General features: G+C 41.8%; 1 protein-coding gene across 1 annotated transcript in view; it reads right to left on the reverse strand.

Moving 5' to 3' along the window:
* Positions 1-12,141, reverse strand: part of tbc1d22a (TBC1 domain family, member 22a) — a gene marked incomplete at its 3' end in the record, with an annotated part of 129,229 nt that overhangs the window by 103,901 nt on the left and 13,187 nt on the right. The window contains exons 3-5 of the mRNA XM_083758008.1: positions 10,592-10,781; positions 9,211-9,481; positions 3,363-3,539 (exon numbers count right to left, since the gene is read on the reverse strand). Coding sequence (XP_083614134.1) covers positions 3,363-3,539; positions 9,211-9,481; positions 10,592-10,781 — 638 coding nt within the window. The remainder of the gene's footprint in view (positions 1-3,362; positions 3,540-9,210; positions 9,482-10,591; positions 10,782-12,141) is intronic.

The raw sequence follows: 12,141 nt of genomic DNA on the forward strand, positions 1-12,141 counted from the left end.
CCTCCCCCCAGAAGCAAAGATTTGAGTTAAAAATGTTCTGAAAGAATATATATTCAATGAGTTTTTCACGATTTTTCAAAAATAGCAGATCTACAAGATGTTGGACTGTAGATCTAAGATGATCCTTTTGAAACTTCTCAAGGGAACTTCCAAAGCCAATTTTAGTCTGGACTGTAGGTCGTTCCACGACCAAGGGCCAAAGAAGGCCAGACATTTTTTACCCCCCTCGGATTTGAATGCTGGTACTACACACCGTAGCAAAGCATTTGAACTGAGGTTGAGACCATTTTGGACCAAGTCGAATTTGGACGAAATGTAAGACGGCAGGTCACCAAGAATGGCTTTATAAATGACCAATATACTATGTTCCCCTGACCCATGGGTATGTATACGGTATCTGCATACACTGTACATATGAGAGAGAGACAGAGAGACCAAACGCAGCACTGCAGCACCACCAACAGAGCATACAGTGATATAGCCAGGGAGGCATAAGAGACAGTGTGCATGTGTGCTTGTGTGTATGTGTGCATGCGTGCAGAGAGTGAGAGGTAGGGATGAGAGGCTAGGTAGATTGCCAGGGAGGACGAGAGGAGGGTGAAGAAGCATCGCCATAGCAACAGTCTCTCTGTTGCCACTTGGCTGTAATTGCCTGATGTCAGCTCTTAGCACTAGAAAAGTGACAAACCCAAAAGTATGTGAGAGCTGGCCTCGGGGCACAGAGGAAGGCACACGCGCACAGTCCGCACACGCACACACATTAACTTTAGACCTCACAAGTTTCACTCCAGACCAAAAAACGTGGAATTAAGACAGTTCTCTGGAGTGAATGCTTCAGCAGTGTGGACTATCATTGTTACTGGTCTTGTTTGCGATGCAATAAAGGGAATGCCCCCCTGCTGCGTGTGTACAGTAGGGTGGTCAGGTTCACACAGTTGGAAGGCTCACCTCAGGACCTCCAGACTAATTAGCTGTCTCACACACACACCCACACAGGTCAAAAACTTCTGCCAGACCTTACATGCTAAACAGACTGCTAACAGCATCTTACATGCGGCTAAAAGCGTGAGGTTAGGAGAGAGAGAAATAAAAAGGAAGAGAAGGGGGGGTGGGGTAGGGCCGGGGTACATAAGGTTCTCTTTAACTCACAGATGAAAATACAGTGCGCTTTACGTCCCAAAATGCACTATATAAGTAAGGGACGCAATAAACCAACGGCCACTGCATCCATGGGACGCACTACTGTACAGCAATAATCCACATGTCATTTCTACAGCAATGACCCAGCACCATGATGATGAGCCTGCACCACTAAGAATTTCTGCAGAATTCTTCCAGGAAGCTGTGTGATGACACTCCGAGACACAGTGCTGATGTGTGGGGTGAGCTCAAGAGGACAGGACTTCAGGATGTTTCCAAAGGGGAAAGACTGAGTACAGTATGCCCTTTTTACATGCTTGCATCCTTGCTGCTTTTAATGAGGGAAAGCTCTCTTAGGGGAGGGGAGGCATGCATCGCCACTAGCAAGACACCGGCTCTTATGTCCCTCGCCACATGAACCTAGGGCTGTCACGATTATGACATTTTACACAACGATTCATTGTCACACAAATAATTGCGATTAACGATTCAATTGTGTTTTTGTCGTTGAACACTATAGGCCCTATGCTGTATATATACTGTACATTAATTACATTTATTTTACTTTCAGGCTTTAAAGTCGCACAGTGCAGAATGCAGATATGACAAAATGAAAAAAATGAAAAAAATGGTGGAAATAGCTGATCTACAAGCTCACAATGTGTCGCGGTGTGATGCGTTATTTTAATGTTAGAATATATATGAACATCAACATGGAAACCAATTGTAGCATGCAAAATAATTGGGATCATCTCAAATAATTGTGATAAGGTCTACATGAACCCTATAGCATAATGGGTGAACATTCTGTGGAAATAGACAAGGTGGAAGCTTACAGCCGATTGGCTATTTATTAGGTGTGTAGGAAGGAGGGGACAAAGTATAGGCTCCAGGAGGAACCCCGGTCAACAAAGTATATACGGTTACATTTGTTAAGTGTAACAAAAGTTTGAATATAGTTCCGGGTGGATGATTGCAAATCAGAAGTAGGTAGGTCTCCACTCTTCCACTGTACCTCTTGTACAGTAATGTGTCTAGTCAAACAGAAGAGCCTTTTAAAAGACACTTGACAGAGAGTCTAATAGCAGTGTGAGCTTGTCCGTCATGCTATGCAATTTCAGTCGAGACAATCTCTTCCACTTCTGCTGCCAGAATTAACTCACAATCAGTTGCATCTTTGACTGAAGTGAAATATTGTTAGAATTGACAGTTCTGGCTGAGTGTGTGCCCACTGTACTCGAACAATAAATATATTGTTTACTCCTGCAAGTTAGAGGTCGAGTTGCATTCAAATCTCTCCACACTCATAATTGCAAACAGAGAAAAGTTTATCTTTTAATGCTTTTCCTTTTTTTGCTGATGGGTTCCCAGATTTTTGTGAACGACTGAAAGGACCACTTCACAGATATTCAACCTATCTTCATATAGTTGATCCTCACCAATGTAAGATGGCACAATTTCAGTCTGCCCACTCTTACAGGTTTGGCTGTAGACAATTCAGAAACCTGCCTACCAGTGACATAATTGTAAGCAGGCTGGTTTGATTGATTGATTGTACAGTTTATTAGACAGAAATATAAAGAACAGCAACAGAGTACAGTCAAACATTTAGCACCAAAAAAGCCCGTGCTGTATTGTTTCCATTTAGGCCCTATGTAGATAGTAGGCAGGCAATTTCAAACAAGATTTCAAAGTATTCCATCATGCTTCTTTCCATGAAGAGTTAGTTTGTATTAGCCTGAAATCCCCATCAATGTTGTCATTGGTACTGGTAGGCAGGTTTCTGAACTGTCTGTCCACAGCCAACCAATGAGAGCCAGTGACCGAGTAGATGGAAATTGGGGCATTTTGTAATGAGCATTTGTGAGGAACAATTCTATGAAGACACAGTTGAAAACAGGTCAAGACTAGTGGAAGGAAAGTATTTTGACCAAGGTTCAAAATCTATGGAAGGAGTCTTAGTCTATCGTCGCTGCCAATTCTGGGGCATTGGTCAGGCATTGGGGCAGAGGGACAAGTCTTTGGACAAACTATGATGTGCCGGTCATTTAAATGTTGCAGAGGGTGTGAGGGAGAGAGAGAGAGAGGGGGGGGGGGGCTAGGACAGATACTCTATATTGCCATATATACACTGTGCACGTGCCCCTGTGTGCATGTGTCTGTGCATGCGTGCGTGCACGCGTGCGTGTGTGTGTGTGTGTGTGTGTGTGGGCATGCATTACCCAGGTCAGTGTTGGGCCCGGCGAGCAGCTGTCTGAACTTGTCGAGGCGGGATGCCTCTCTCTCCGTCATGACCGGTGTGCCCGATGTGTTCTGGTCGGCTATGCGGGCCACCATGGGAATTGTGGGCCGATGGGGCAGAGAACGCTGTCTGTAGAGGGAGGCACGCTCACCTGCATCTGGGGACGGGTGGAGAGACGAGACAGGGTCATTTCATGAAGGCCCGCCCCTGCCTTTGTTACCATTTCCAGCCCTAATATACACAAACTCGTTAATGACGCTTTCAGTGTGTCAATTCAATTCAATTCAATTCAAAGGGCTTTATTGGCATGAGAAAACATACGTTTACATTGCCAAAGCAGAAAGAACAGTACAACAATACAGCAATACAATCAAAACTAAAACTAAAATTATGTACTTTGTCAGATTCTTCAATAGATCAACTTCTATGTTCAAGATCACTCGATGCAGGTATAGTGCAGGCATATACACAATGATTAGTCTTTACGGTGGTTGTGTTCCATTTGATATCCTTCTCCTATCACAGCAACTCACAAATCTTGCTGCTGTGTTCGCACATTGTTGTACTTCGCCCAGCAGATATGGGAGTTTTTTGTCATTGGTCATGTTTTCAAAATCTCCGTGTGTGGTTGTAATCTGTGGGAAGTATGTGTCTCTGATGTCTTGGTATTGCATGCATTATTTGGTGTTTTTCGCTGGGTACGGAGAATGGATTTGCAGAATTCTGTGTGTAGGGTCTCGGTTTGGTGTTTATCCCATTTTTCAAGGTCATGGTTTGCTAATGGTCCCCAGATCTCGCAACCATAGAGGGAAATTGGTTCTATCACAGAGTCCAGTATTTTAAGCCATGTTTTAATTGGGATGTCTATTTTGATGTTTCTTTTGATGGCATAGAATGCCCTTCTTGCCTTGTCTCTCAGGTCCTTTACAGCTTGGTTGTAGTTCCCTGTGCTGCTGATGTTTAGGCCAAGGTAGGTATAGTTTTTAGTTTGTTCTAGTGGGATTGTATTTAGGAAAAATTGGTGGTTTTGGCGGCTGGGCCTTTTTTGAAATATCATGATTTTAGTCTTGGTTAGGTTCACTGTCAGGGCCCATGTCTGGGAGAATTTGTCTAGGAGATCGAGTTGCTGCTGTAGTCCTTCCTTGGTTGGGGACAGCAGCAGCAGGTCATCTGCGTAAAGTAAGCATTTGATTTCTGTGTTTGCCAAGAGGATGCCTGGAGCTGTAGATTGTTCTAGCGTTTTTGCTAATTCGTTGATATATATGTTGAAGAGTGTTGGACTCAGGCTGCATCCCTGTCTAACTCCACGGCTTTGGGGGAAAAAGTCTGTGTGCTTTTCGCCTATTTTGACTGCGCATTTGTTGTTAGTGTACATTGATTTTATGATGTCATAGGTTTTCCCCCCAATGCCACTTTCCAACAGTTTGTACATCAGACCCTCATGCCAAATTGAATCGAATGCTTTTTTGAAGTCGACAAAGCAGGAGAATAATTTGCTTTTGTTTTTGTTTATTTGGTTGTCAATTAGGGTGTTGAGAGTGTAAATGTGGTCTGTTGTGCGATATTTTGGTAGAAAGCCAATTTGTGATTTGCTCAGGACATTGCTTTCTGTCAGGAAATTTAGAATTCTGTGGTTGAGGATCATGCAGAGTATCTTTCCGAGGTTGCTGTTTACACAAATCCCGCGGTAGTTATTTGGGTCATATTTGTCTCCACTTTTGTGGAGTGGCGTTATCAGCCCTTGATTCCATGTGCTGGGGAAAATCCCAGAGCTGAGCACGATATTTAGGAGTTTTAATATGGCCAGTTGGAATTTGAGGTCGGTGAATTTTATCATTTCATTTAGAATTCCGTCTGCCCGACAGGCCTTCTTTGTTTTAAGTGTTTTTATTTTGTCTTGTAGTTCTTTTAGGTTGATTTGGGAATCTAGTGGATTCTGGTAGTCTTTTATGGCTGACTCACTGTGTGTCACTGCCTTTACCAACAACGCCATACTGCATGTGATGAATGCAACATCCAGTCATCCCCAAATTGGATTTGCATGTTGAACTGGGGATCCCTTACCCGGAGAAGCACTTGGAATTGTAGGCATTACATTGGTTGTTTTTTTCTTACGTCCTTAATTTGCTCCGATATTTGGCAGAAAAAACGCACCTGTGTGCAAACACCTTTATACTGTATGTTGGTTTGTTTACTGTTGAGTGCTGAGAAAACAATGTTTCACATTAAGCAAATAATTTGGGGACCCCCGGTTTTCTTTAGGAACCACTGCTATATGTAGTGATGTATACAAAAGCGTTTTCACTTACGCCCGACAACCGAGACTGACAGAGACCTGGGTAGGCAAACAGGATTGGCTGAAATCAGGGGAGCGCTCTTTTGTAGTTGTTTTAGTGCAGCTTCGATAAGTGTTAATGTAACGTTAAAGTGTAAGAATGGACCCGCAGGTCCAGTTTTAAACTGTATGAGGCTGAACACTACTGGAGCCTAGTCAACTTTCAGTGGATAAAAGTTAAAAACAGACCCGTTAAACCGTCGTCATATTAATATGCATTTTCACGAGAGCAGAAAACAGGGCAAAGTCAGTGCCTTTTTATTTTCACTATGAAAATAAGTCATTAAAGCCAGTAAGGAGAATCTTTATTTTCTGTGGCAGGGGCCTATTGGGAGGAGGGATTTTAAAATATAATCAATTTCTATGACTTATTTAATTAAATTGAAGATTTACACGAACAAATTCACTTTTTTTATTGTTATTTTTAGAACAGAGAGAACGTTTGTCCAAGTATACTGCATGGAATGCTACAGCATAACGGAATATGCGAAGGAGTGACAACTGGTTTTAAATGTGGGTTCGAGGAACCGCCAGGGGTCCTTGAGGGGTACCCAGCCAGGGGTCCCCAGCCTTAATGATTGATAGTTAACCCATTTAGGCCTGACGTCGAAATTTCTAAAATGTCATCTAAATCCTGACAGTTTGTCAGGATTTGTGCCACATTTTCACAATAAAAAAAAGAAATAGCAGACCTACAAGCTCGTAGCGCCCCACTCGGTGGTGCGCTATGAGCTTGTAGATCTGCTATTTCAATAGCTAAATTATAGCATGTTTAAAACTCTTTCAGCGCCACCTCAGTGCCAATTCTCCCATTATAAAGAAAGAAAGAATTTGTAATTATATTATGCATGTAATGTGCAATTGTGCATGTCATCACCTGTACACCAGATTAGAGGAACTTTTAAAATATGGATGAAAATTAAAAAAAATATTTTTTAAGAATATTAAAAAGAGAATCGCAAGGGGATACGTCTTGACGCCGTGGCATCCATTACTTAAAACACCAAAAGGGGTTCCCGCCCAAAATGGGTTAAGCACCAAAATGGTCACGAACGAGGTCTGTAACTCCCTTTTCCACCAGTTGCTTCCCAATGGGAACCGGGTCAGTTCTTTTTGGTTCTTAGTCCATGAGCCAGAGCTCCGAAATTGGAACGTTAATTATGAATTGAGTGGGAAAACCATACCAACTTCCCCAGTTGAGTACTTACACGAAGTACTTACAAATTTTAAATATGCAAATGAGGCATTATGTAGGAACATGAAAAAGCTACTACTGTGGAAGGGTTATCATGTATTAATTGATCCTATTCATATAAGTCTAGTTTTTCCCACCAATTGTAGAGCCCTGGCTCCAAAATTAACACGGAGGATTTTACAGTGTAGCTTGGTAGTCGCAGAGATAAAGAGGATATAAAAACGGGGTCTAATGTATATCAAACTGGTGGTCCATGAAATATAAATAAAACCGGTTAAGAATCACTGTTGCAGATGACTGCCGGAGGCTAGTAGCAGTCCCCATGGACACTGCCTCCGTGTGTGATAGCAACACAACCACCCTAATGAAAGCCATGCTCAGTGTCATTATCTAATAAGACTAGGGACAGCTGTGTGCTCTCAACTGTGCTCCTCCTACAGAGGAGAGGAGAGGAGAGGAGAGGAGAGGAGAGGAGAGGAGAGGAGAGGAGAGGAGAGGAGAGGAGAGGAGAGATATCTGTGGATCTGGAGATAACGTGGCACGGTTATGCCAGCTAGCCAACCTTCTCTATGAAGATAACCAGGACTTGCCTGAGGGCTCAGTTCTGGCTGCAATGTGATCTGAAAGCAACAACAGGCAGAAAGACATGCAGACATACACCCTCTCTCAGACAGACGCAGTAACATCCTCAGTGTATATTAAACTCTGAGAGTGTACAAAATGTAAACCCAATGAACACCATTTGGTAATGCAGTTTAATTGAAATGTGAGTTTGTTTGTTTCCAGTTGGATTAATGTATGCCATTTTTGTCTGGCAGTGGGAATAGTAAAATTAAGTAATATAATTGAAAGGCACAAGAATCACCCAATCAACCAGAAGTTGCCTTTTGCTTTTTTTTTTACCCATTCAATCTGGTTCATTCAAAAGGTTTGAGAACCACTGATAATGGAGACATACGTTTTTCAGACATTTCTTTGAATCGGCCAGGTTTTAATGGGTTAATGTCGTGTCGTATTTTGTAATGTCATGCAGTGGCAGATTCTGCTTTGTCCGCGCTTTTGTGCTAACAGAGTGCCTTTGAGACCTGTTTCACAGTGCTATGTAAGTCAATCAGGAGACTATTATTGGAATATCAATTTCTAAATCAATGGAATAACTGTTGGAGATCTCTCGCCAATATGTGGGGTCACAGCATGACATGGTAAAGCACACAACCCAAACCTCTAACTATGTGTAATGTTGCTTTAAGGACATGATGTGTACTGGCAGAGACACATTTGACTGTCAAATGAGGAATGTACATTTCTTTTTTTTTTATATATATTTTTTATCCCACGATTTTGTAACCCATTTTTCACCCCTGTGAAATGTGATCCTGGGCTCTACACATCCTCCACCAACCTAGTCCCCATATATGGGGGACAAGGGGAGAGCAACGGACTTGAACTCATGCTTCCTTCATGCCTGAGTGTCCAAGTTGCTCCTTTACACCTGACAGGGGGGAGTTTCCCTGGTTGGACGTAGCGTGTGGAAGGAACACGTTATTCCAACCGGAATGTACATTTCATGAGGACGACGTTGGAGTGGACATGAAAGTAGGGCTGTAGACCATGGAAAGACAATGACCATGGAACTATGGAAAAATAAATTGGCAATAAATCGTCAAGTAATAAGTTGCCGATTTATTGCCAATTGCGATTAACGTTTTCATTGTGCATTTGGATTTGAACATTGGAAGAAAGAAATAAGAATGGCACTAATTTTTATCTTTACATTTTAAGCATTGTAAAACCAAAACAGCATAGGGTAGTTATAACAAATTAAATATAGAAAGAAATGGCTGACAATGACTGGTACCCATAATCCAAATAAATACCAAATGACCAAAACAGGTTAGTGAGCTAGGGTGTGGGCAACTTTGACGATGGAGAGGGCCACTACATTTCCACACTCACTCCAGAGGGCCACATTGCATATTACTGTCGTAGCAAAACAAATTTCATGTTTGGAATTGTAACAGCTGAAATCAATATTCTGATATTATTATTATTATTATTAAAACTCAGCATTTAGAGGCGTTTTAAGAATCGGCCTCAGGCCTAAATGGGTTAATCTGAGGGCCGCATTAAGTGAAGGTGTATGTATGTATGTATGTACAGTATGTATGTACAGTATGTATAGTAGATCAGCTATTTCTGCTATTATTCAACACAGATGAACAAAAGATTATGACGAACATGCTAAATGAAATGCCTGCATGTACAGTAAGAGGAAGAATAAGGTGAGGTGCTGCTGACCTTTAGGTGAGCCAATGGGAGCGTCACTGTGGGACTTCACCATGTGGCTGTCACCCAGGTGGCCGGGGTCGGACGCAAACGACACGTCGGGGCCGCTCGTCTGCCCCTCTTCTTCCCTCCCCCTGTCCTCCACCTCCTCCTCTTCCTCCTCCTCTTCGTCTTCCTCCTCTTCTTCCTCCTCCTCCACCTCCTCCTCCTCTTCCCTCTGCTGGGGATCCAACAGGTCGTCCAGTCTCTGTCTCTCCTGCTGTTTGCTGTGGTTCTCTATGACCTGTAGAGCAGAAGTCCCACTGACCAAAGGCTCTTTCTTTTCTTTGTTCAGTAACCCCAGTTACCCCACAACCTTCCATAACACAAACCGGTGACATTTTGTATGTTTAGTTTAGTTTTTTGTTTGTTTAGGTTTCCATTATAACCATAACTAAACGTTAAGTAAAAAAAATGTTTTTTTAAAGGTGAAAATAGAAGCTGACACTTTGCAACGGGACGTAGTGCTGCACAATTAATTAAAAAAAAGATTGAGATCGAGATTCAGACACCTATGCAATCTCATTTTGTGAAGAATTGTGAAGAATCGTGCAGCACTAGTTGGCCATACAAATCATTTTAGTTAATCTTATGTTTTTGCTATGTCATGGCACTGATGGCACAGTCAGTGCAATTCTGGTGATAAAGAGCCACAAGAAAGCGTACCGTATCAATGCACGTGGCAATGCCACTGTTTGTAATGATGGGTTTGTACTCGGCTGCTTTTGGAAAGACAATAATTACAGAGCCTACAGCTCCGCTGTGGGCAACAGTGGGGAGATGCTCTTGATGCCTGTTTGAACCCCTTTTCTTTTACATTGAGAAAGTTTCTTTGGAGTTTGGAGAGGATTACTGCATTGAAGAGGGATAGGTTACTAGAACGTATTTGTACTGACATTGTCAAACTCAGGATGTAACCACCTGCATCTAATTAAGTGTTATACCTGTATAGTGGTAGTGGTACAACAGTTTAATCGAACTAATCCATTTAACAGATTGTAAAACATAATTGATAGACAATTTAATCTATCGATCCCTATTTTGGGTATGCCATTATAGGGGAAAAGTGTCCAATCTACAACTATCCAATCTACAAGCTCACAACATGTCGTATCACGATGGCTTATGAGCTTGTAGATCGAATATTTAAACCATTTTTGGCACCCACACCGCTGTGCAACGAAGTATAAAATGACACTTAAGTGGTTACTCAATTCTCAATTCAAATATATATATTAAAATAAAACACGCTTCTTGGTTATTCTATTGATTGAAAACGTAATCAAGTGAATAGAAGAAAATGATCGATAATTGCAGTCATGTAGTCAAATACGATCGTGGGGTAATCCACCACCTTATTGGCCGTCTCCATGACGACCTCGATGTTGAGGTTCTGCGCCGCCATGGCCAGGAGCTCGTCGTCGTCGTCCCCGACATCCCAGGCGTCGCTGGTGATGCTCTCAAACTCCTGGAAGGTGGTGGCCTTCTTGGGTTTGCCCGGCGTGGAAGCGGGGGGAGGAGGCTTGTTACCGGCTTTGATCAGGCTGGATGAGACAGAGAGGGAGGACGGAGCGGGAGAGAGACAGAGAGAGGATAAAGGGCAAAAGAGAATGAGGAGGGAATTGCTGTGACACTGTCTGGTGTGTAAACACAGACAAACAGACAGACAGACATTTGGCAATAAATTGCACATGATTAGGGTTGCAAGAGTTAATAGAATGAATCGATCTAATTGATTATATTAAAAAGATTAATCGATAATAGCCAAAATAGCATATCTACAAGTTCACAACGTGTCACGTGAACAACAAACAAAATAATGAAAAATTGCAGCCCTATCCAGACAGAAATGTTACATAGATATCACCATTCGCGAACAGTCATCCCAGTTGGAGAAGTATTTTTTTTCTTCAGACTTGTTTTTACTGCTAACAATGATAAAGAAAACTCAAAGGAGATGAAACACTAGACGAGTCGGTGCCCTTTCAGTCCAGTTCTCCACTTGAAAAACAGATCGATGGATGGAACTAATGTAAAAGTAAATGAATAGCAGGTTTCTAACTTAAAAGACTGCTTTTTCACCGGGCTGTTTACTCCTTTGTGCAGTGAGGGCTCCTTCATGCTGTGATCGAGAGATGCTACAATAAAAGGAAATTCAATTAAACTCAACTCAATTCCTCTTCTGTGGTGAGAGAGACGGGTTTGAGCAGGGAATAGAAGAAGGAATAGATAAAGAATTGTGTTCCACCGTTTATGTTTTGTGATGTTTCTTCACAAAAGAAAAGGATTATCATGACAAAAGACAGAGGCAAGTTCATATTATTAGCCGTCTTGTTTCAAAACTTCAATGAAAGGGAGGAGCGGGGGAAATGAAACATTTTTTCTATTTAATTATCTGTGGTAATGAGGTAATCCACCAGTAAATATCATTAAAGGATCATTGCAGAATTCTCAAATTGGCTGATAATGTGCTTATCTGTGTTGTGTTGTGTTGCGTGTGTGCGTGTGTGAGAGAACTATACAATCTACATAGGCTACAAGAATGAATGTGTAAAATGAAAGTAGGTTATTATATTGTATAGGGACACCCTTTCTAATTAATGTTTCTAATTAATGTCCTTTGTTTCATTAAAAGGAAATCTTAATGCTACAAAATGACATTCTCGACCAGTGGTCCTTAAAGTGGGGAACTCCCGGGGGTCTTACTCCAGGTCGTTCCTAGCAAAATGTGTCAATAAAGCATCAAAATCAGTTTAATTTTGTACAGTGGCAATATGAAAATAGATGTTCAATAAACTTGAGCCTCATTGTGAACATATTTGAAAGATCGTAACAATAATGACATACAATGAGAATAGGAACACCAGTTTGAAGTGGTTAAACTTTCAAAAGAATATCTCTCTC

This window comes from Protomyctophum parallelum (assembly GCF_964188405.1).
Source record: "Protomyctophum parallelum genome assembly, chromosome: 22".
Taxonomy (NCBI): domain Eukaryota; kingdom Metazoa; phylum Chordata; class Actinopteri; order Myctophiformes; family Myctophidae; genus Protomyctophum; species Protomyctophum parallelum.